The sequence below is a fragment of the Malus domestica genome, chromosome 02 (assembly GCF_042453785.1).
Source record: "Malus domestica chromosome 02, GDT2T_hap1".
NCBI lineage: Eukaryota > Viridiplantae > Streptophyta > Magnoliopsida > Rosales > Rosaceae > Malus > Malus domestica.
In genome coordinates this window covers 20,325,799-20,352,292 of record NC_091662.1, presented here as the reverse complement: position 1 = coordinate 20,352,292, position 26,494 = coordinate 20,325,799, and the positions used below count along the sequence as shown (strand labels likewise).

The 26,494-nt window shown below is 42.7% G+C and overlaps 1 protein-coding gene across 1 annotated transcript; it reads left to right on the top strand.

Annotated features, from left to right (window-relative positions):
• Positions 1 to 210: 210 nt before the first annotated feature.
• LOC103418498 (UDP-glucuronate 4-epimerase 3) lies at positions 211 to 2,678 on the top strand. Its single transcript, XM_008356622.4, has one exon. The coding sequence runs from the start codon at positions 1,007 to 1,009 to the stop codon at positions 2,303 to 2,305; it is 1,299 nt and encodes a 432-aa protein (XP_008354844.2). The 5' UTR covers positions 211 to 1,006; the 3' UTR covers positions 2,306 to 2,678.
• Positions 2,679 to 26,494: the final 23,816 nt, after the last annotated feature.

Sequence of the window (26,494 nt, the reverse complement as noted above, 5' to 3'; positions counted from 1 at the left end):
ATAGACTTGAGTTCAGTCCGTTTTTTGTTGTGTTTATGAATTCACAATAGGGTGTGTTACCTAATTCATCCTTATACATAGGTTACAAGTTATGTCTTCCAAGTCTCCGTTAATCCTATCCTAGCCCTAAGGCGCAATGCCATCTAGCACAACAACCGGACCCTAAAAACCTGTTTATAATTAGCCTCATTGAGTCAAAATCCCAAGCGAGCAAAAAGAGAAAAAAATGTCATCCACACCATCAACCCAAATATAGAGACAACTCCCACACAAAAATGCCGCCCCCCAAAATAAATGGGGGCAAAAATTTAGAGGTGTTCCTATCCAATCAAATGTTAAACTTCCACCTTCAAATTTGGGTAAACCACCTTTCTCCTTCCTCCATTAAACTAAACTTTGAATTTTGACAGCCTAAAAACAAACAAAAAAACCATAATATTTGAAATTTCTTTCTTTTGATTCAGAACAATCATCTCTGAATTGTTTGCAAAAATGAGCCCCAAATCTATCAACTGAAAAATAAAACCAAAACAAGCTATCTTTGCAGAAAACCACCATCAGATTAACCGATTTTAATTAAATTTAAACACTTGTTTTGTCTTGTTTGATCTCCATTAAATATTGCAGTTCTTTGTCCTCTGTTCTCCATCTCTCTCTCTCTCCTCTCTTTCTCTCTCTAAACGGGGATTAAACACAAATCATTAACCCAAATCAAAATCTTTGAACTTTGTTTTTTACTCTTTCTGCATAAAAGAAGAGAAACTGCTGCCACCGCCACCAACCCATCTCTCCAAGAAACCAGAAATTCCCCCTTTACCAAATCACAACATGGAAAGGAGCTGAAAGGAGCTTACTTTTTCTTATCTGCAACCGCCGCCGCCGCCATATTCAGAAGAAATCTCGACGACCCCAGTTCGTCAAACCCTGAAGCGGACCCGAATCCCAAGCTTCCCGGCCGAAATTCAGTAATCCGAGACCTGGGTTTTGCACGCATTCGCCATTGAAGATGACCCATCTCGACAACAGTCCGTCGACGCCCGGAAAGTTCAAGATGGACAAGTCGCCGTATATTCACCGCCTCCGCTGGCACGGCTCGCTCGCCAAGCTCACGTTCTGGTCCTTCGTCTTCCTCGGCATGATCTTGATCTTCTTCTTCCGCTCGCCGTCCTCCAATTCTCTGCCATCCGATCCCTCCCGCCGCTCTCTCAGAACCTACAACTGGGGCGGACCCGCCTGGGAAAAACGGGTCAGGTCATCCGCCAGAGTCCGTTCCCGCCACGGAATCTCGGTCCTCGTCACCGGCGCGGCGGGCTTTGTCGGGACTCACGTGTCGGCGGCGCTCAAACGCCGCGGAGACGGGGTCCTTGGTCTGGATTGCTTCAATGACTACTACGACCCTTCGTTGAAGAGGGCTCGGCAAGCGCTTTTGGAGCGGAGTGGGGTGTTCATTGTGGAAGGCGACATAAACGACGTCACTTTGCTGAGCAAGCTCTTCGAGGTGGTGGCGTTCACCCATGTGATGCATTTGGCCGCCCAAGCCGGTGTGAGGTATGCCATGGAAAACCCAGGCTCATATGTTCATAGTAATATAGCTGGTCTTGTTAATCTTCTTGAAGTTTGTAAAAATGCAAATCCACAACCTGCAATTGTTTGGGCAAGTTCTAGTTCTGTTTATGGTTTGAATACTAAGGTACCCTTTTCGGAAAGAGACCGGACTGACCAGCCGGCTAGTCTCTATGCCGCTACCAAGAAAGCCGGTGAGGAAATTGCGCACACTTACAACCATATCTATGGCCTTTCCCTTACCGGGTTACGGTTCTTTACTGTTTATGGCCCCTGGGGAAGGCCTGATATGGCATACTTCTTTTTCACGAGGGATATATTGAAGGGGAAAACCATTCCAATCTTTGAGGCGGCTAATCATGGCACCGTTGCGAGGGATTTTACCTACATTGATGATATTGTGAAGGGATGCTTGGCGTCATTGGATACTGCTGAGAAGAGTACTGGGAGTGGGGGAAAGAAGAAGGGGCCTGCCCAATTGCGGGTTTTCAATTTGGGGAACACATCGCCTGTGCCAGTTACGGATCTTGTGACCATTTTGGAGAGGCTTTTGAAGGTAAAGGCTAAGAGAAATATAATGAAGTTGCCGCGTAATGGGGATGTTCAGTTTACGCACGCAAACATCAGTTCCGCTCAGAGGGAACTTGGGTATAAGCCCACAACAGATCTGCAGACAGGGCTGAAGAAATTTGTTCGGTGGTACCTCAGTTACTACTCTGGTGGGAAGAAGGCTTCTGGATGATAAAATTCTTTTGATTGTGTGGTCGACCCCTTTGAATTCTTGTTCATTATAATTCATATGATTGTTTTTAACATTTCTGTCATTGCCCCTGTATCGTTTTTCCATATATCATAATGATGTAATGCCATATGAGGAGGAAACCTTGTGAACTACGGTGAAGAAGTTTTGTGGCTGGGGGACATTGTTTTCTAAGCACTCCATGCTGTATTGAGCGAAAACGAGGACCATCTCTTTATTTTTTTCTTGGAATGTAATTGTTGGAGCTACAGCGTTGTAGAATTCATGGCTGATAGAGCATATGCTAATTGGTGAACGTGTATTATTGCCATGCAATCAATAAAATACCACAGGATAGTTTGGTTCCTTACTACTACATGAAGTGAATCACAGTTTGTTTTTGTGTAATAACTTATTAGTATTTCATAAAATGCATTGTGTAGAATTGATGTCCATCAAATTCTTCTGCTGCGGTTTTATGGTTAATTTTGCAGCTCTCTGCCCTCTGACCTTTTAGAACCAGCTTAAGTATGTCACGCAGCTCAACGGCAAGACTAACCCTGCATGCCGTTTTGTTGCTTAGAGTCAATGACTGATCATTCTTGCATATCAGGTTCGCTCTTCAGTTTTCTTTTACTTTCTGGTTTATATTGTCATTAATACACATGACATCTGAGGTGCTCAAGTTATATGTTCTGCCGGGCTTTACATTCCACGTTTGAATCTTCAAGGAATGAATGAAAAATCATAATAGGAATTTGGTATATTACAGGAGAAATAAACTTAAGTGTTATGTTTCTTTGTAGTTTCTACCTTAGAGTAGTTTACTGTTTCCCCCTAAATGACATAGTTAACCGAAGAGATATTTTTATATGAATCTCTCTAGCATTTTGTTCTCTCCCCATTTAGGGTCCTTATTAACTGTTTGGTTTTCTTCTTTTGTTGAAAGACGATGAATATAGAAGTACTTAATAAAGCGGAAACTGAAAAACTTGTAGACATTTATTCATATATCTTCCTTTTGTTGTCAATTTCTTTTGTTACAGACTTTACCTGTCCGATTTTGAAAGACCTGTTTGTCGTTATACGTATGTTATAACTTAAAACTATCTCAAGTAACTCCTTCATCTTTTATGACACATTTCGTTGTGCATGATATGGTTTTTGTCGTTGTGCATGATATGGTTTTTGAACACTGCAGATTGTCTTTGTTTAGTAGGTGAATTATGACAAAGATGATGATTTCATAGTCCAAATGCAAGGTTGGACTTTTCCGGTATGCAAGTAGCGTAAGTAAAGATTGATAGCATTTGCATAAGTAGAATGTATAACAGCAGTGCTCTGGCAGAAACTAGATGATTTGCTTTTCATGACAATTCATTTATTTCCTGTAATCATTCTCATGCCCTGCCAAATTAAGTTCTACACGAAGGCAAGAATACGCTTGGCTCGTTGTTAAACTTTCTTTAAATGCTTGGGGAAGAATGCATTCTATTATAAACTATTAGTTTGTGTCCTGGCTAATAAGTTGCAGGAACATTGAATCGTTAAGATTATTTTGCAAGAAGTTCGAGAAAGGTAATATTCTTTTCTCAGATATCTGGCACGCTATGTTATCTACACTGTTAATCAGAGCACACATTCAACAAGAAACTGTAATTAATAGTCCAGATTGACAGTACGGCAGCATAACATACTTTAGGTAAAAAAAAAAAAAATCATCAAGCTTTGGCGGAGCATGCAGAACGGAAAAGGTGGGAAAGCGTCAAGCATACAGTTGTCTTCGGTCTTGTACCGGCATCATTTGACAAGTAGTCCGGAACATGCTGGGAAAGCTTCAAAGTGTAAGGAGTTTTCTTCTATGCCGATTCGACGTATGTTTTAATCGTGGTGTTAGTTTGTTTTGCATCTTAGACGTTTATTGCCTGTCATTATGTGTTCTTTGGAGAGGGGCCGTCCTCTCTAACAATTCAATTATTTGATGTGCCTCAATATTGGCTTTCCATTTGGACACTTCTGAGAAATTGTGTTTGGTGTGTGTGCCTGATTTAACTTGTCATACATGCGTCCGTAGACGGTATTGAATAATTGATTGAATTCCCGCCTAGGTGCCAGGCGGCTGGTCATTGCCACGATTAATTCCTAAGCGTTTGAAAACTAAAAAATGGCGCCTAGACCTATTTAGGCGTCCTCTTAGCCCACCTAGGTGCCCGACTAAACCGTCTAGACCCATCTAGGCACTTGTTTAAGTCGCAATTCTCACTTAGGCCCATGCCTAGTTGCTTAGGTGCTAGGCTTCAACCCACCGTCCGACTAGCGCCTAACGTTTTCTAGAACCTTGGTTAAGAGACCCTTTACGAGGCCACACCTAATACAATACTTAGACGACTGCCGCTAACCTAATTCCTGGCATGGCATTAGTCTGTTTTTCTATTTATTCAAAACCAAGCCTAGTAATTTCGTATCCTTTTTCCCGTGGTACGAATCATCAAAACCAGATTGAACTGTACAGTCGATTTTCTCATCAACCAAACAGAATGTCTCTCTGTTTCCTAAACAAAAAAGAGGTCGGGAGATAAATGATATCATTGTTTGTTTGTTGACGATGATCATATCAAACTGAACTTTGATTTTTCTCACCAAAGAAATCACAAGAGAACAAATTAGCCGTCTCAATATAGTAAAAGCAATATTGTTTTGGAAAATTGTTATTGGCACGTCCAGTTGTGGTTCAAGATTGCGAGTTAGTGACTCGCTTCTGCTCACTCAACTCAGACATATGTCATTCATTCCTAGCTCAATAAACCAAAAGCCTATTAAGACAGTGAGGGCTACTCTTGTATAGATAGAATTGAATAATATTAGAGACGGTAAATAGAGACACTTTTAGTGATGAATAATATTATTCCAAAATAAAATATGAGAATTCAAGTAGGCATTTGTTAGAGATGACTGCTTGGATATGATAACTCCCTAGTTTCAAGGTGTAGACATTAAAATTTCGGTGGCATAAATGTTAGCCATTGCATTAAGATTACATTTGTAAACGTTGAAATTTTAGTGTAATAAATGTTGACCATTGTATTAAAATTACAACCTTCATTCACTTCACCTACAACATTCACCCAAGTTTCACCTACAACATCCACCCAAGTTTCACCTACAACACCCACCAAAATTCACCTACAACATCCACCAAAACAAATGGATGGTGGTGATTCATTTCCAAAGCCTATAAATAGGCTCCTCCATCAAAGAATCAAGGAGGATTTTGGCATACACTTTCTCTACTCCCAAATTGGAAGAGAATTCACACCACACCAAAGCCTTGAAGCCTCGAAACTCTGAAGCTCTCAAGCAAATCCCGAAGGATCAAAAAAGCCCTCTTCGTTCTTCGTGAAATCCTCCTTCAAGATCAAGCCCTAACGCCCCCCTTGAAGAACTTCCACCAATTCAAGATCAAGCCCCGACGGCCCTTGAAGAAGGTGTTCATCATTCATCAACTGTTCGTCCAAGATCAAGCCTCGACGGCCCTTGGATCAACAACACTACATCTACACGTTTCAAAGATAGAATCAGAGGATAAATTTGTAAAAGAGATTGTAACCCCTAAATCATTAATACAAATATTATTTTGTACACGTGTTCTTGTCTCATTCATCGCAGGAATTTCCGTGTTTACAAATTTGGCACGCCCGGTGGGATTAGTCTCTACCTCTCATCTCTATCTTTGAATCCGCAACAAGCACAAATGGCGTCAAGGAAGGCCCAAGTTGTTCTCGCTACCAATGCAAGAAACAAGAGCGTCATCACGACAGGGGGCGTCACTTCAGGCATCATAACTCGAAGCAAGGCGAAAGCTCTTTCTGCCGCCTCTTCCGCCCCTGCATCAACTCCGCCGAAGGCACAAGAGCACCCGAGGCACAAATCGGTGATCACCCTGGCCTCGCTCAGGGCGCCAAGAGAGGAAAGCCAGAGGAAGTACTCTGAATCCTTACTTTCTGGTGCCGACTCAAGCAGCGGCATAGCTATGCAAGTCATGGTTGCTGGAACGACTTCAATTGAGGAGCAGCTGGCTCAGATGAGTGAAACAATCGCAAAACTCACAAGGACTGTGGAGGAAAAAGACCTGTAAATCGCAGCACTCGTTAACCAACTAGATGCGAAGCCCGATGAGAAAGTCAGGCAAGGGGATAATCCAGTAAAGAGGGAAAACGACGAGGATGAGGAACCTCCAGTGGAGAACGTCGAAGAGACGCTGAAGCCAGACCAAGCGGCGACGCTCATGGGGTCTCTCTCTATCCAGCAGCTGCAGGAGATGATCGCCAACACCATCAAGGCGCAGTATGAAGGAAGCTCACATGATTCCGTACTATACTCAAAGCCCTACTCCAAGAAGATTGACGCTTTGAAGATGCTAAGGGGTTATCAACCACCAAAGTTTATGCAGTTCGATGGAAAGGGGAACCCGAAGCAACATGTCGCCCACTTCATTGAAACCTGCAACAATGCTGGAACAGAAGGAGACTACCTCGTCAAGCAGTTCGTGCACTCGCTGAAAAGTAACGCCTTTGACTGGTACACCGACCTCGAGCCCGAGTCTATCAACAGTTGGGATCAGCTAGAAAAGGAATTCCTCAACCGCTTCTACAGCACGCGCCGCACCGTAAGCATGCTGGAGCTGACCAGTACGAAACAGTGGAAGGAGGAACCCGTCGTCGACTACATCAATAGATGGCGTTCATTAAGTCTGGATTGCAAAGATCGGCTTTCTGAAACCTCTGCCATTGAGATGTGTGTTCAAGGCATGCACTGGGGGTTACATTACATTCTCCAAGGCATAAAACCAAGAACGTTTGAGGAGCTGGCAACGCGTTCCCACGACATGGAGCTGAGTATCGCCAATCACGGAAAGAATGAGCCGATCACCCACTTCAAGAATGATAAGGTGTTCGCCCCGAGTGTGGACAAGACTGGAAAAAGCCTGCCAAGGAAACTTTTACTGTCAACACTACCCCCATCAAAACCCCATCTGCGCCTATCAAGACCACCTCTGCGCCTATCAAGATTTCCTCCAAGACCAAGGCAAAGGAGACAAAGAGAAGTGAGCCTCCTCGCACCCAAGACAAGTATAAAAACACCTTGAGAGAGTTGGAGCAAAAGACGTACCCTTTTCCTGACTCAGACGTGGATGCGATGTTAGATGACTTGCTGGAAAAGAAGGTAATTGAGTTACCAGAGTGCAAGCGCCCTGAAGAAATGAATCGAACGAACGATCCTAGGTACTGCAAGTACCATCGTATCGTAAGCCATCATGTGGGCAAGTGCTTCGTCCTCAAAGAACTCATTATGAAGCTAGCACAACAAGGGAGAATCGAGCTAGACCTTGAGGACACAGCCGCAACACATACTACTACGGTGGCGTTCGGATCCTTCGATCCCGTGCCTCTCCAAACGACACCCGACCATTCCTATCAATGTGCAAGCTACACGGCGCCTTCTACACAACCATCGCCGGGGGCAAACGAACAAGATGCGTATACCGATGATGATGAAGGATGGACATTGGTGACCTACAAAAAAACAAGGAAACCAAAACCACAAGCCATAAGACCAAAGGTGGAACAAGTGAGAAAACACCGTCGCCGCAACAGTAGGAAGCCAGAGCCACGCATTCCTGTCTCATTGTACGAGTACTTCCCGAATGACTTCTTCCAACAGTGCACTATCGCTGCATGCCATATGGTCGAAGTAGAAATGGAAGAACCTTCAAAAGGCAAAGATATCACCACTGAGGGAGAAAAAACTTTCACGCTCGAAGAAGGTTTGCCAACACACTTTAGCATTGAGGAAGCGTTACGATTACCAAAGAAGATGCGAATAGCATTAGCAGCTGTCTTGGAAAGTCCCAATGAACACGAAGTGCAAGAAAGCAAGAACGAAGGCTTGAAGCCTCGGCCACATGAATGTGCCACATGTTGTGCCATCGAGGACGCAATCCATTTCACCGATGAAGACTTGCTGCTAGGATCCAAGCCTCACAACCGTCCTCTCTTCGTCTCTGGGTATGTAAAGGGGCACAAAGTCAACCGCATGCTTGTGGATGGTGGATCAGCCATAAACATCATGCCAAAGTCGACAATGACTACAATCGGCATCAAGGCGGATGAACTGTCCCTAAGTCGTCTACTAATCCAAGGTTTTAATCAAGGAGGACAAAGAGCGATGGGCATGATCCGAGTGGAGATGACTATTGGTGAACTCAAGTCGAGCACGATATTCCACGTGATTGATGCAATAACTTCCTACGGCTTACTCTTAGGAAGGCCTTGGATCCATGCGAATGGAGTAATACCGTCCACCCTTCACCAATGCTTAAAATTCTACCGAGAAGGAGTGAAGGTGATCTATGGCGACACCAAACCATTCACTGAAGCCGAATCACATTTCGCAGACGCCAAGTTCTACATGGATGAAGACATGGTGCCCGAAGCCCTTCCAAAAGAGATCAAATCCACGGGCAAAGCAACACCTAAAAAGAAGGAGCGACAAGCCATGCCCAAGAAGCAAGAAGAAGAAGTTACGCCGTCCTCAAGCAAGAACGATAATGAACTGGCTAAACGTGCAACAACAAAGGGGAGTAGGACGCCCTCAAATGGACCAAACACACCCGTCTTCCGATACATCCCGATGTCGAGAAGAAAGAATGGTCAATCTCCGTTCGAAACTGGAGCAAACAAAGCCGATGCACAGAGGCATATGGATAATGTAAAGTTGCTCAAGACGAATGCAGTTTTACCTCTGACACAGCTAGGCGGCACTAAGGTCGCAAGACTACCACAAGGCTTCATAAAAGCTCTACCAAAGGGGGTGGAACCAAGCTTTCTCCCAACCCAGAGGACCGAAGAAGGTTTTGATCCAAACGCCTATAAACTCATGTCGAAAGCTGGCTACGACTTCGCTTCTTCTTCGAATCATGGAAATAAGGTTTCAAACACCGTTAACAATAAAGAACGTGACCTCACCGAGACTCAAAAGAAGTTGAAGAAGCACGGTTACGGAGTTGATAACAACAAAGCTGGACTAGGCTTCACACCAAATGCACCCGTGAAGATTTCAAGCAAAGCGAAAAATGCTAGCACTCAACACATCAGCGTGAGTATTGAACAAGATCATGATGAGCCTAAATCCACCCCTTGGACGTCAGTCTTCGATAGGATGAATCGTTCAAGACCCAGAATGTCAGCACTTAACCGCATTGGTGGTCAAAACCGAACCTTCGTCTTCAAGAGACTTAACATGCCAGCATCCCAAAGCTCTGTTTTTGAAAGGTTGTCAAAACCTAAGAAGCAAAGCAACACGACTAGCTCTCTTCCTCGTCAGTCAGCTTTGGAAAGACTTGAAGACAACAAGAAGTTTTCTAAAAATAGGAAGACAACGTCAAAGGAAGAAAAGCTCGACACGATAGCAGAAAAATGTGATATTCGAAGCTCGATTCCTTCAAGGATGAAGCGCCAAGCAATCTTGGAGGTGGACACAAATGGACCACTAAAAGTAAGAAGGCGCACCATCATCCATACTGGACAATCTTCATGCCGACCAGCCCAAGAGGACGACACCGAAGAGGAATTCCAAGATGTCTTCCACATCACGATCCAAGAAAGCAGAGAAGATGAGATCCCCGAAGAAGATGTCACTGCTGCGCCACCGCAACTTAAGGATGGGGGGCAATCCACGGTTGATGATCTCAAGGAGCTCAACTTGGGCACAGAAGAGGAATAAAAACCTATCTTTGTAAGTGCACTGCTAAGAGCAGACGAGATAGATGAGTACTACCAACTGCTATCAGAGTACAAAGACGTCTTTGCCTGGACTTACAAAGAAATGCCCGGCCTTGACCCTGTCATCGCTGTGCATCATCTTGCAGTCAAGCCTGGAACACGACCAATAAAGCAAACTCAAAGGCGCTATCGATCCGAGCTCATTCCACAAATCGAGGCAGAGATTGACAAGCTAATCGAAGCAGGATTCATTCGAGAGGTGCAATACCCCAAATGGATCTCCAACATCGTCATCGTCCTTAAGAAATCTGGGCAAATACGTGTTTGCGTAGACTTCCGGGACCTCAACGACGCTTGTCTGAATGACGACTTCCCCTTGCCAATCATCGAAATCATGGTGGACGCAACCACTGGCCACGAGGCACTGTCATTCATGGACGGCTCTTCTGGATACAATCAAATTCGTATGGCTCTCGAAGACGAGGAACTAACAGCATTCCGCACTCCAAAAGGTATCTACTGTTACAAGGTGATGCCCTTTGGTCTAAAGAACGTTGGAGCTACATATCAACGAGCAATGCAGAAAATCTTCAATGACATGCTACACAAGAACGTAGAATGTTATGTGGATGATGTGGTGGTCAAAACAAAGAAAAGATCAGATCACTTGAAGGATTTGCGAGTAGTGTTCGAAAGGCTGCGAAAATACAACCTCAAGATGAACCCGTTAAAATGTGCGTTTGGCGTCACCTCCGGAAAGTTCCTCGGCTTCATTGTCAAGCACCGTGGCATTGAAGTGGACCAATCAAAAATCAAGGCCATTCAAAACATGCCCGAGCCAAGAAACCTGCACGAGCTGAAAAGTCTACAAGGACGACTAGCCTTCATCAGACGCTTCATCTCCAACCTTGCAGGGCGTTGTCAACCGTTTAGCCGACTCATGAAAAATGATGTTCCGTTCGTATGGGACGAAGCGTGCCACAATGCTTTTGAAAGCATAAAAAAATATTTATCAAGTCCACCTGTCATGGGGGCGCATGTGCCCGGGAAACCACTCATATTGTACATCGCCGCTCAGGAAAGTTCAGTGGGAGCACTCTTGGCACAGGAAAACGAATTCCAGAAAGAATGAGCGCTTTACTACCTGAGTCGAACACTCACCGGCGCTGAGTTGAACTACTCCCCAATAGAAAAAATGTGCCTTGCCTTGGTGTTTGCCATCCAGAAGCTCAGACATTACATGCATGCTTACACCATCCACTTGGTTGCTAAAGCTGACCCGGTTAAGTACGTCATGTCCAAGCCAGTCTTGACAGGGCGACTAGCTAAATGGGCGTTGATTCTCAATCAATACGAGATCATTTACGTCCCAGCTAAAGCCGTTAAGGGACAAGCATTAGCAGACTTCCTTGCCGATCATCCAATCCCAGCCGATTGGAAAATCTCAGACGACTTGCCTGACAATGAGGTATTCTACATTGACATATTCCCGAGATGGACGATGTTTTTCGACGGATCCGCACGAGCAGACGGAGCGGGGGCAGGAGTAGTATTCATGTCGCCACAAAGGCAAATACTACCTTATTCATTCCAACTAAGCGAATTGTGCTCCAACAACGTCGCTGAGTACCAAGCACTAATCATCGGGCTCCAAATGGCGATCAACATGGAAATCACAACCCTTGAGGTATATGGCGACTCCAAGCTCATAATTAGTCAACTCTTGACTGAATATGAGGTGAGGAAAGATGATCTCGTTCCGTACTTCCGACTGGCGACTCAGCTGCTACAAAAGTTCGAGGCCGTAACACTAGAACATGTGCCGAGAAAAGAAAATCAAATGGCAGACGCTCTCACTAACCTAGCCTCGAGTATGATACTAGGAGAAGACGAAGCTGCAGATGTGCCAGTTTGCCAAAGATGGGTCATCCCCCTCGCCACCGAAATGCTACTAGATGATACAAATGTCATCTCGGTACTTCCAGTCGATGTTGAAGAATGGAGACAACCATTGATTGACTACTTGGAGTCTGGAAAACTTCCAAATGATCCTAGACACCGCTCTGAAATACGTCGACGAGCACCTCGCTTCCTCTACTACAAAGAAACACTCTACCGGCGCTCTTTCGAATGAGTACTTCTGAGATGCCTAGGTGAGGAAGAAGCCAATCAAGCCATGGAAGAAGCACACTCAGGCGTGTGCGGGGCACATCAATCTGGACCAAAGCTACATTTCCAGTTCAAGAGAATGGGTTACTACTGGCCAAGTATGGTGAAGGATTGCCTGGAACATGCCAAAAGGTGCCAAGCCTGCCAATTCCACGCCAACTTCATACATCAACCACCTGAACCATTACACCCTACAGCTGCTTCATGGCCATTCGATGCATGGGGATTGGACGTCGTGGGACCAATTACTCCAAAGTCGTCTGCAGGAGAAGCTTACATCCTAGCTACAATAGATTACTTCTCCAAGTGGGCTGAAGCCATACCCCTAAGGGAAGTAAAAAAGGAAACTGTTGTACGTTTCATCAAAGAGCATATCATCCACAGATATGGTGTGCCTCGCTACATTATCACTGACAATGGAAAACAGTTCTCCAACCGACTTGTAGACGAGCTCTGTGAGAAATACAAATTCAAGCAACACAAGTCTTCCATGTATCATGCTCCGGCCAACGGTCTTGCATAAGCATTCAACAAAACATTGTGCAACCTCCTAAAGAAAGTGATCGGCCGAACAAAGAGAGATTGGCACGAAAGAATAAGCGAAGCACTTTGGGCATATAGGACGACGCATAGGACTCCTACCCAAGCTACCCCTTATTCTCTCGTATATGGCGTGGAAGCTGTTCTACCGCTAGAAAGTCAAATCCCCTCACTTAGGATGGCTATACAAGAAGGCTTGACTGATGAAGAGAATGCAAAGTTGCGCCTTTAAGAGTTGGAATCACTCGACGAAAGAAGGCTCGAAGCTCAACAACACTTGGAATGCTACCAAGCACGGCTATCCAAGGCATTCAACAAGACGGTCCGCCCAAGGTCTTTCCAAACTAGAGATCTCATCCTTGCATTACGAAGGCCTATCATCACAACTCACAAGACAAAAAGCAAGTTCACATCAAAGTGGGATGGACCGTACGTAATACAAGAGGTTTACACGAACGGCGCCTACTTAATCATGGCAGAAGACAGCTTGAAGATCGGTCCCATCAATGGCAGATTCTTGAAGCGTTACTACCCCTAAAAGGCGATGACCAAACTCCTAGCCTGCATGAGCCTAAACTGCACAGGGCACAAAGCTCCTGGCCCGCAAGAGCATAAACTGTGTACGGCAAAATCATCATCAAAATCACCATAAAAAAAAATAAAAATAAAAAAAAAATTCATCGCTCATTTGAACTACGTTATGACTTGATCTCTTCTTTAGAAGAGTACGTAGGCAACTTGAGACTTCAAAATTTCAAGTACAGTCACATCATCATAAAAAACACAAACACTTTGAAGAATAAAAAGCGAATTCAAAATATGAATACTTTATTTCTTTAAATGAATGGTTTGGTTACAAAGCCGTATCACAAAGGTGAGCATTACGCCAACGTCACCACAGAGGAAAGTTGTGACCAAAAGGCACTACACAGCATAAACTCGCTGCAGTCTTTGCACAACCCTACAAGGTAAAGGTGATGCACTGGAACAAGCTCCAAGCAGCAGCGACAAAGAGCCCATGGCAAGCAGCAAGGTCAATGTGCACGGCAACGTCCCACACCGAGGAAAGTTGTAACCAAAAAGGCACTACACAGCATAAACTCGCTGCAACCTTTTGCACAACCCCACATGGTAAAGGCGACACACTGGAACAGGCTCCAAGCAACATCGGCAAATAAGGTAGCTATAAGACGGTCCTTCAAAGCACGCTGCAGTGGCAGAGGAAACCAAAATGCTACGCAAACTCGCGGCAGAGCCCCGCTGCAGTCCCTTGCACAGCTCCACACGGCAGCGCACCACCGAGGGAAAACTGTGATCAAAAGGCACTACACAGCGAAACCTCGTTGCAGTATCTGGCACATCCACGACCTGCTACCACGGCCCTACAAGTTTCGTGAAGATCCTGGCGTCAAGCTCCGCCTTCTCAATATTAGAGATTCCTGACATTATAAGCAAAGAAATCCATCAGTGGAGGCATACACGCATTGTGCATAAAAATAAAAAAATAAAAAAATAAAAAAAAATAAAAATATATATATATATATATATATATATATATATATAATGGAAAAATCAGCTTATATATATATGCATGGGTGCAACCATCAGTTATATATATATATATATATATATATATATATATATATATAAAATAAATAAATAAAAAAAAAAAATCAACTTATATATATAGGCATAAAGAGTGATGGGACGCAACCATCAGGTATATATATATAAATCAACTTATATATATGCATGCAGAGTGATGGGACGCAACCATCAGCCAACTTTCATATATATATATAAACGTATATATATGTGTACATGTGTGCGTGCGGTGATGGAACAAAGAAAGCCCGTGTGTATATGTGTGCACGGGGTGATGTGACAAATCAGCAAACCAACTTCCATATATATATATAAAGGTATATATATGTGAGGTATATATTAGGAGAAATATTCTCATTAAATCAAGAAATAACTTTTACACTTTGAGTATTTATATACAACTATCACAACTATCACAGTTGGCATTACAACTAACAGAAAGTGTAACTAAGCTAACAAACTAAACATTCCTTAGCCTCTAAGTATTATCCCTTGAAGGTGTAATTACATTTTTATCCTTAATATCCCCCCCGCAAACGAGACTGGGGTAATCTCAGTTGGAGTTTGTCACGAAGAAGGATGAACCGAGGTTGGGACAGAGATTTGGTGCAGATATCAGCCACCTGATCCTGTGTATTGATAAACTGCACAGAAACTTGATTGGCGAGAACCTTTTCACGAATATAATGATAATCAAGCTCGACATGCTTTGTTCGAGCATGAAAAACAGGATTTTTCGCTAAAGAAATGGCAGAGAGATTGTCACACCAGATCGTGGGAGAATGAGGCAGAGAATAAGAGATGTCAGCAAGCAGTTTACATAGCCATGTGATTTCCGCAGCCGTATTTGCAAGAGAGCGATATTCCGCTTCTGTGGAGGAACGAGCAACAGTAGGTTGCTTCTTGGCACTCCAACTAATGAGAGATTTGCCAAAATAGACACAGTATCCGCCTGTGGATCTTCTGTCCAAGGAACAGCCCGCCCAATCGGCATCGGAAAAGGCTTGAATAGACGGAACTTGAGGGGACTTGGGGAACCATAATCCAAGATCAAGAGAACCTTTAAGATAACGAAGAATACGTTTTACTGCTTGCAAATGGGAAAGTCGGGGACTATGCATAAACTGACATACCAAATTCACAGCAAAACTAAGATCAGGCCGAGTCCAAGTCAAGTACTGAAGAGCTCCAACAAGAGATCGATATTCAGAAGCATTATCGAGCAGAGGAGACAAGTGATCCAGCTTGGTTGTACTGAGAGGGGTGCTGCAGGGCTTGGCACCATCCATTTTTGCTTTGGCCAAAAGATCCAAAATATACTTGGTTTGAGAGATGAAAAGACCAGAAGAGGAATGTTTAACTTCAATACCAAGAAAGTAATGAAGAGCACCAAGATCTTTGATGGGAAACAGAGCACTGAGTTGAGTGATGACCTGTTGACAGGCTGCAGGAGAGGGGCCGGTGACTAAGATGTCATCGACATAGACAAGTATGAACACCGGAGTAGAAGAACTCTTTATAAACAGAGAATGATCACTTTTGGACCCATGAAAACCAAGAGAGTGCAGAGCATTATGAAGCTTGTCATACCAAGCTCGAGGAGCCTGTTTCAAACCATAAAGAGATCGGTGAAGATGACAAACATGATGCGGGTAGGTTGGATCTTCAAAGCCAGGGGGCTGTTGCATAAACACTGATTCAGTAAGGGTGCCATGGAGAAAGGCATTACTGACATCTAATTGATTGAGGAACCAATCAAACTGAGCAGCAAGAGTGAGCAGGAGACGAATAGTCACTGGTTTTGCCACGGGACTAAATGTTTCAGTGTAGTCAAGCCCCTCTTGTTGGTGAAAACCCTTAGCAACCAAACGGGCTTTGTACCTGTCAATAGAACCATCGGGTTTTCGTTTGATCTGAAACACCCACTTACAGCCCACAAGGTTATGAGAGGAAGAAGAGGGTACAAGTGACCATGTACCAGTGGAGGCAAGGGCATTGAACTCTTCTTGCATTGCCTTGCGCCAATGAGAGTGTTTAGAAGCTTGTAGGTAGTTTGAAGGAACATAGTCAACTACAAGATGGGAAGGAATAGGGTGTTTGGTTGCAGCTAGGGCTTTGGGTTTGAATATGCCAGATTTTGAACGAGTTTGCATTTGGTGGGTGTTGATAGGTACTGTAGGTTGGGAGCAGGGATTTGGGGAAGCTGCAGATGGTTGGAGCAGATTTGAAGATGCTGCAAAGGTGGGAATCTGGGTTGTAGAAGGGGCAGAGGGTGTAGGTGGGGTGGAGACAGAGTGAAATGTGAGCGATGAGGGAATAGAGGGGGAGTATAAGGGAGAGGAGGAGACAGGTTGAGATGGAGACGATTGTAAGGTATGAAACGGAAAAGTAGACTCATCAAAGAGGACATGTCTTGAAATATACAACCGGTTAGTAGATGGATTTAGACATAGATAGCCCTTGTGATTTAAGCTATAACCCAAGAAGACACAGGGTGTGATTTTAGGATCAAGTTTGGAGGATGTGTATGGTTTCAACCAAGGGAAACAGCAACAACCAAAAACCTTGAGAGATGTATAGTCAGGAGCTTTCTGGAAAAGAGACTGCCAAGGAGAGTATCGAGATATTGTGGGTAGCCGGTTGATGAGATAAACAGAGGTTGCAAAAGCCTCAACCCAATAAGCATGAGGTACTTTAGATGCTGCCAGGAGAGTTCGAGAGGTCTCAACAATATGCCGATGCGTACGTTCGGCACACCCATTTTGCTCGGGGGTATGAGGACAAGTGAGCTGATGATGAATGCCATGACGAGCTAAGAACTGAGAGAATGCAGTACTAACATATTCACCACCAGAATCTGAACGTAATGAAATAACTTTTGTACACAGAGAATTCTCAACAAGTAATTTCCATTTCATAAAGGTGGAGAGAACATCAGATTTACACCGTAAAGGATAGAACCAACAATATCTGGTATAGTCATCTATGAAAATGACATAATACCGAAAACCATGATGAGACAGGATGGGTGAGGGTCCCCAAACATCCGTATGGATAAGCTCTAAAGGTTTGCGGGTTATACAAGTAGTACTAGAAAATGGAAGTTTAAAACATTTTCCTAGTGCACAATCGGAGCAAAAAGCTTTATTTGAAGCAGCAAGAACAGAAATACAGGATTGAGAAACCAACTTATTCATGATCTTTACAGAAGGATGGCCCAGTCTTTGATGCCAAAGATGTTGGGGAGCTTTGACAGAGGCAGCTAAAGCTTGACTCGAGGTAGCAGGAGAGAAGGATGAGTGAAAAGGATAGAAGCCATGTTGAACCGGTCCTTTAAAAAGCATTCTCCCCGAAGAAAGATCCTTCACAGTGAAGTGAAAAGGATAAAGATGCATAGAGCAAGAATTGTCAAGAAGAAATTGATTAGCAGAGAGAAGATTGTGCTTTAAAGCAGGAACATGTAAGACATTCTTTAAAGCAAAAGAATTAGTAGAAGTATGTAAAGAGGATGAGCCAGAATGGAGAATAGGCAAACCTTTGCCATCTCCAATATACACTTGCTCAGGACCAGTGTAGGCTTCTGGATTCTGAAGGTTGGCATATGAGTTTGTCATATGGGAACTAGCACCAGAGTCAACAATCCAGGTAGGAGTAGAAGGAGAGGTACCAGCAACCATTGCAGAATGAGAAGATTTGCCATTGTAGTTTTGATCCATGCGATGAGGACAATCACAAGCCTCATGATCTGGTTGTCGACAAATCTGACAGAAAAGCTTTCGAGGGAAAGATGAGTTATTACGAGCTCCACGATTGAATCGCTGATTATTACGAGAGTAGGTATTCCTGCCATTGTTGAATCTGGAATTTCCACGATTCTGAAAAGTGCCCCGATTTGGGCCCTGATAATTACGATCCACATTGCGACCTTGATTGGAGAACGAAGAAAGATGCTGGGCAGTAAATGCTTGAGGAATAGAGGGAGCAGGCAAGGGAAGAATACCAGCTGAGGAATTATATGCCTGGAATGGTGCAATGGAGACAGATTTCTTCCGATTGTTGAGTTGAATCTCCTTACTGAGAAGTAAATCGTGTAATTCATCAATAGTCGTGGAACCAAGACGAAACTGAATAGCATCCACAAAAGAATCAAATTCAGGAGGTAAGCCATGAAGTGTGACGGAGATGAGATCGGAATCTTCAACAGGAGCACCAGCACTTGCTAGGGCATCGGCAATTTCTTCAATTTGCTGAAGATATTGAGCAGCAGTCAATTCACCTTTAACAAGACTGCGAAGACGAGAACGAAGCTCATGGATGTGAGACTGAGATGCAGTGGCGAGACGCGATTCCAATTTCGCCCAAAGTTCGCGAGCAGAAGTGACGCCAACTGTGTAAGGAATCAAAGAATCAGATAGAGTTGAATTGATCCAGATGAGAATGTTCTGATCATTCTCAAACCAAGTAACATAAGCAGGATTGAGAGTGGCGGTGCGATTGCCAGAAGAATCAAGAAGATATTTGGGCGGCGCCGCCATGGATCCATCAATAAGACCAGTAAGATTGTAGCGACGAAGAATTGGAGCAAATAAGGCACTCCAGGTCAGGTAATTTGTGGTGGTAAGCTTGAGCGGAACCATAGATCCAATATTTTGGATGGTAATGGAGGAAGAAATCGCAGAATTAGGGTTAGGATGTGGATCGGTGGACTCAAAAGAGGAAGATGTAGCAGTCACCATAGCTGGATTGAGAGAGAAATCACAATCGAGAAGAACAAGATACGATCAAGAACAACCAAGACACGATCAAGATCAAGAACAAGATCAATGGATCGGAGAAGATGAAGCGGTGCAGAGAGAAGCAGGAAAAGAGGATCGAAAAGGAAACGTCGTGAGACTTATGGCGAGTGATACCATATTAGGAGAAATATTCTCATTAAATCAAGAAATAACTTTTACACTTTGAGTATTTATATACAACTATCACAACTATCACAGTTGGCATTACAACTAACAGAAAGTGTAACTAAGCTAACAAACTAAACATTCCTTAGCCTCTAAGTATTATCCCTTGAAGGTGTAATTACATTTTTATCCTTAATAGTATATATATGTGTACATATATGCAAACTGTGATGGGCTGTGAGAGGACAACCACCTGCAACATACATATATATATATATATATGCAAACCGTGATGGGCTGTGAGAGGACAACCACCTGCAACATACATACATATATATATATATATATATATATATATATGCAAACCGTGATGGGCTGTGAGAGGACAACCACCTGCAACATATATATATATATATATATGCAAACCGTGTTGGACAACCAGGTTCCGTGTATATATATATATATATAGATATATATGAATGCATGCATGCACAACCCAGGAGATCAAAGTCATATATATATATATATATGTATATATATACATGAATGCATGCACGACCCCAGAACATCAGAGTCGTCCTCAACTTGAAGAAAATAAGCCTTACCGTGTAAAGGCTCCGCAAAGGAAGGCTAGCGACTGCCTTCGTTTCTTCCTTCACCACGGCCTTCAAACCTACACTTGCAGCTACTTTTTTGTCCAGCGCCAAGTTCAACAGACAGCAGAAGCGAAGAACGCAGTGCAGCGAGGAAGCAGTGCACGCAGTTGTGATTGCAGTCAGCAGCAGCGCATGATTGCCGGACAATGGTGCAGTGGCGATGCAAGGCAGTAAGCAATGCAGTGGCTGAGGTTGTGCAATGGTTGTGCAGTGACGGTGCGATCCCATGTATAAGTATACATATGTATATATATATGCAGAAGAGACTCAGAGGAGCAAAAGAAGTGCGGTGATTGTGCAAATAATGGTGACTGTCGCAAACAATGATCCGCGTGAAGAGAGGAGTGCAGAGAAGAATGCAGTACAGTAGCTGTGCAAAACAATGATCCGCGTGAAGAGAGGAGTGCAGAGAAGAATGCAGTATAGTAGCTGTTCAAACAGTGATCCGTGTGCAGAGAAGAACGCATATAAGAATGGTGCGGTGACTATGCAAATAAAAAATGGTACAGAGAAGAACACATGAAAAAATGGTGCGGCGACTGTGCAAATAAAAAATGGTACCGAGAAGAACACATGGAAAAATGGTGCGGTGACTGTGCAAATAAAAAATGGTACAGAGAAGAATACGATGCAGCAAGGAAGACCCATGCTCTCCACTTCGCTTCCCCTTTGAAGAATCATGTTCCTAGTTTCTTAAATATATATATAAAAAAAAATGATGAAAGGTGTTTGGTGCGTCAGGCAACATCCACCAAAACAAATGGGATGGTGGCGACAAAGTCATTGAAAGATAGAAAAATGGGAAGGATGGTGCATCAGGCACCATCTAAAAGAAAGGTTATGGGATGGTGCACGACATCATTTTGAAAAAAAAAAAAAAAAGATAAAAATAATAATAATAATAAAATAAAAGAGGGAAGTAACACACCTTAGTTAGATATACGTTTTATTTGCGTTTCAACACAATGCACGGAATAAAATAAGGCATGTCCATTAATATCTCCGAGAAATTACAAAAAAAAAAAAAAAAAAAAAAAAAGTAGAAAAAGCCTTCACGAATGTCACTTGTGTGAAGCCTCAGTACTTGGAGCCTTGGTACTTGGTGGAACCCTAAATGAGGGAGGCACTGAAGATAGCTTATTCGGAGCCTCAATACTTGGTCGAACTCCAGATGACGAAGGCAAAAAGTGCCTCTGGAATACATCCACAAACTTCCGATGGTCACTTTGAATTCGACCTTCGGAGTCCATCAGCTGATCAAGCTTCCTCTTCATGCTCGTCGAATAACTATTTGCAAGCACATGCAACTCTCTATTCTCACGCCTGAGCTGGCTAATCTCTTGACTAAGAGCTGCCACCTCGGCTGTCAATGATTCAACCTGGCGAGTTCGAGCAAGTAAGCGTTGGCCCATGTTGGAAACGGAGTTCGCGCACTGGACACTGAGAGCCTGGGACTCTTGAACAGCTAACTCATCGGACCGTCGTGAAAGTATCCTATTATCTTTAGGAGTGATGAGGTTTCTAGCTACAACCGTAGCCGTTGTTGCATCCCTCATCACAGAGTCTTCAACTGTAAGAGGGCCATTAGAAGAAAAAAAAGACGGGCGCCATACATTACCCTGACGCGGTGCACCTGTGTCATTGCTAAGACTCAAATCTAAGCAAATGTTAAAAGGGGAAGCCATTTTTCAAAAAATACCAAAAGAAAAAGGTTGGATGAAGTAAAGAGTAGCAAAGATAATTTTTCACGGGCAGGCGATCTTCAAATTGTGCATGTTGAATACAATTGACACCTCTTTAAAAGGAGAGGCAGCACAACCATTCGTTCATAAATTGAAGAGACACCACTCTCCGAATTTCAAAACCCGGATTTTCCTGCGTAAAGTCCGTCGACACTTTTCAGACACAATCTCAGCTTTCGGCTATCACGTGCAACTTTGTCAGAGATCACTGACAAAGTTGAAAACGTGTGAAGTCCATTACGCCAACTACCGCACTTCTGCCGACAAGCGTGGGTGACAAGGCCACGCTCACCCTACCACTTGATGTTGAGAGCTCACCATATAATTCGACCTCCATCCTATAGCAAGACACACATCCAGCTTGACCCATCTTCCTTGCCGAAGGCATCTGCAACCAAAACTCAGTTTTCTTCCTCCCTGAAAACACATCCAGCCTGACCTTTCTTCCTTGCCGAAGACATTTGCAACCAAAACTCAGTTTTCTTCCTCCCTTAAAACACATCCATCTTGACCCATCTTCCTTGCCGAAGGCATCTGCAACCAAAACTCAGTTTTCTTCCTCCCTGAAAACACATCCAGCCTGACCTTTCTTCCTTGCCGAAGACATTTGCAACCAAAACTCAGTTTTCTTCCTCCCTGAAAACACATCCAGCCTGACCTTTCTTCGTCGCCGAGGGCATCTGCAACCAAAACTCAGTTTTCTTCCTCCCTGGAAGCGCCTCTTCAACCAAGCCACACCAGAGTAAAGGTATCTCATATCACTGGGGTTGAGAGCAAGAGTATCTCATAACATGCTCTCTCCCTATCCTTTTCTTTGTCCTCCTTCTTCACTGCGAAGACAAGGATAAAGAAAGCAATATGTCGGAACCTCCATTCAAGCTCCTGATGATGCAGGTGAAGATGATGTAGATGAAGATGATGCATCGAAGCATATGGAGACAAGCGCGACGAATGCATGTGCTGATCGTCCGCTACTTCTTCAAAAGCAAAAGTATCTCATATCACTGGGGTCGAAAGCAAAGGTATCTCATATCATGCTCTTCCCTCATCTTCTCATTTGCCCTTGCTCTTGCCTGCTGAACAATGAGAAAGGAAGCAATCAGTCGAAACCTGAAATTAAATGTCCGACCAGGAACTGATTGCCCGGAACCTTTGCCTGGTTACTTACCTAGCGTTGCTCTCGAGTGCTCATCTTCAACTGCTGATATGTCTCGAATTCCCTCAGCAAACGCTTCAGGAGTGTGGATCTGTTGACATCGGCGCTTTGCACTGAAGCTGCCAAGCATGAGTGAGTCGCTGAGAGGTGGTGCTCCGAAGAACCATTTAAAGGTAAAAGGTTGCATACCGCTTCAGCTATGCAAAAGAAACAAGCAAAGAAGAATGCAACACAACGAGCTGGAACAAATCATGAAGCACGAAGCCTTCCCTGCATGACCACATAATCCAGACAGAGGAGTTCAAGTAAGGATCCAAGCTGGACACCGTTGCTCTAACCAAAAGGCTCGAGGAGCTTTAACAACCTTTCGCTGGCACCGTCACCGAAGAGCAAAGCCTCGATAATCCTTAAAGATCAAGTCACCAACTGGAAGAAGAGCCCATCGATCTTGAAGATCATACTGTTGACCAAACTGCTCAGGGTTCATATGAAAATGCTGCGAACTTCCTTGATTTTTCAAAGCATGCATGTCCTGAAACTGCTCGTGGTCATGTTTAAGTTCGAAATCAAGCCTCAACGACCCTGACTCAAGATCAAGTGTCCACCACCCTCGAGTCAAATCCAGTTCAAGATTAAGTCTGTGGAAAGTCATTTGGAGGCAACCAGAAAACTCCTCCAGCCTAGTTCAAGATCAAAGCTGTGGAAAATCAACAAGCACAACAAAATACGTGCTAATTCATCCATTATCAAAGCCAAGGATCGTCTACTACACGAAGCTCCTTGTGGTCCAATTTCATCCAAGATCAAGCCTCAACGGCCCTTGAAGAAATTTCAAACAAAATTCAAGAACAAGCCTTAACGGCACTTGAAGAAACTCCCAGACCAGTTCAAGATCAAGCCTCAACGGCCCTTGGGTCGACAACTGCATTAAGGGACTTCAAAACGCATCTTCTACATGTAACAAAGCACATGTATACAACGCGCCTTGAAGTGGGGGCATTTGTAGACATTGAAATTTCGGTGGCATAAATGTTAGCCATTGCATTAAGATTACATTTGTAAACATTGAAATTTTAGTGTAATAAATGTTGACCATTGTATTAAAATTACAACCTTCATTCACTTCACCTACAACATCCACCCAAGTTTCACCTACAACATCCACCCAAGTTTCACCTACAACACCCACCAAAATTCACCTACAACATCCACCAAAACAAATGGATGGTGGTGATTCATTCCCAAAGCCTATAAATAGGCTCCTCCATCAAAGAATCAAGGAGGATTTTGGCATACACTTTCTCTACTCCCAAATTGGAAGAGAATTCACACCACACCAAAGCCTTGAAGCCTCGAAACTCTGAAGCTCTCAAGCAAATCCCGAAGGATCAAGAAAGCCCTATTCGTTCTTCGTGAAATCCTCCTTCAAGATCAAGCCCTAACGCCCCCTTGAAGAACTTCCACCAATTCAAGATCAAGCCCCGACGGCCCTTGAAGAAGGTGTTCATCATTCATCAACTGTTCGTCCAAGATCAAGCCTCGACGGCCCTTGGATCAACAACACTACATCTACACGTTCCAAAGATAGAATCAGAGGATAAATTTGTAGAAGAGATTGTAACCCCTAAATCATTAATACAAATATTATTTTGTACACGTGTTCTTGTCTCATTCATCGCAGGAATTTCCGTGTTTACACAAGGCATACTAAAAGAAATGGATGATAACTCCAAAATATTGTCCTAATTGAAAGTAGATGACGAAATAGTTAGGCAGAGAAAGTGATCTCCTCTAATCTCCCAAGAAAATGGTAATATTAAAAGGAAATACTTTCCTTCATAAATACTATATCTTCTACTTTCAATCTTATACGGTACTTGGAACTTGTCCTCTATTTCTTTCTTTAATATACATTATTCTATAATGTTAGTGTAGTAGTGAGTGAGTAAAATTAGGGTGGGCACGGTGCGGTTCGGTGCGGTTCCACCTCTAAAATGGAACTGGAATCGGAAAATATCAACGATTCGATTCGATGCGGTTCTGTTTAAATTTATTACTAGAACCGTACGGTTCGGTTTACACCGGTTCCGATTCGGTTCTTGCCGGTTTTCGGTTCTGAATACTAAATTATTTGAACACCACATCATCATGCATTCAAATTAGACTTGGCATTCGTGTCGTGTTTTCCGTGTTCGTGTCGTTTTCGTGTCATACCCGATATCTTAACGGGTCGTGTCGTGTAACACCCGTTAAAATAAACGGGTAAAATGACCCGACCCGAAATCGACCCGATAATATTAACAGGTAATATGACCCGACCCGTTACCCGTTAAGGAAAATATATTTTAAACCAATAAATAATCAAATGAAAAACATAATACTAAATAAGTATATACATTTCATATTATCACATCCAAAACATAAAAACGCAATTTTGTTTTAAATATATTTTCGCTTACCTAAAGTCTTTAATAGTTTTTTAATTAATGTAGAAGTGTAAAAAAATATAGAAAAAAAATATATAAACACTCGTAATGACAAGCTTTATAACTTTCATGAAGAGCTTAACTTCGAAATTCGCCACTATAATCATATAAATCATAGATCAAAATTTAACCGTTGATTGTTGTTTACATTTATGCTTCATTGTTCTAATCAAATTTCTTTTTTTTAGATTTTCTTTTTTGAAAACATGATCTATTAGAGGGTTCAGGTAGATGAACGGTTTGGATCGTTGGATCGTTGATATTATATTTAGAGTTCTACGTTTAGTGAAAATATTGCTTGATGTTTATAAAGTTTCTACAAATTATATGACATTGACTCATATTTCAGTTAATCGTAAATATCGAAACGTGATATCATCTTCTTACATCGACCAGATGATCATGTTTTCAAAAAATAAAATTTTAAAAATGAAATTCAGTCAGAAGAATAAAGTGTAAATAACAATTAACGGTTAAATAAATTTAAGGTTTCACTACTACAAAATTATCTATTGCTGGCGGTCCAAAAACTTTTTTCAACGATCCAACCGTCAAACTTATTTGTACACATTCCAAGATTGCATACGTAAAAATCTTTAAAAAAAAAACATTCAGAGATTACGTAATGGAACAAAAGTTTTCGACGGTTATAAACGAAAAATCACAATTTAACGGTTATTTTAGCTCCGATCTTGATGATTTTTTACAAATACACTCCTCGACCCTATAAGAATGTAATGAATAAATTTGATCTTTAATTTAAAGTATTTACACTAGTGGATACCACAAAAACTTATTTTATACTTAATAGAAGTATAATATTAACTCTAAGTGTTTGTTTAATCTACCGTTTTGACGCAATATGCATTCTACGAAACTTTTTTCAACGATCCAACTGTCAAAATTATTTGTACACATTTCAAGATCGCATACGTAAAAAATCGTAAAAAACAAACATTCAGAGATTACATAACGGAACAAAAGTTTTCAACGGTTATAAACGAAAAATCACAATTTAATGGTAATTTGAGCTCCGATTTTGATGATTTTTTACAAAAACACTCCTCGACCCTATAAGAATGTAATGAATAAATTTGATCTTTAATTTAAAGTATTTACACTAGTGGATACCACAAAAACTTATTTTATACTTAAT

Bases quoted from the DNA above. Each gene is read 5' to 3' on its own strand.
- LOC103418498 (XM_008356622.4), top strand. From the start codon at position 1,007: ATGACCCATCTCGACAACAGTCCGTCGACGCCCGGAAAGTTCAAGATG.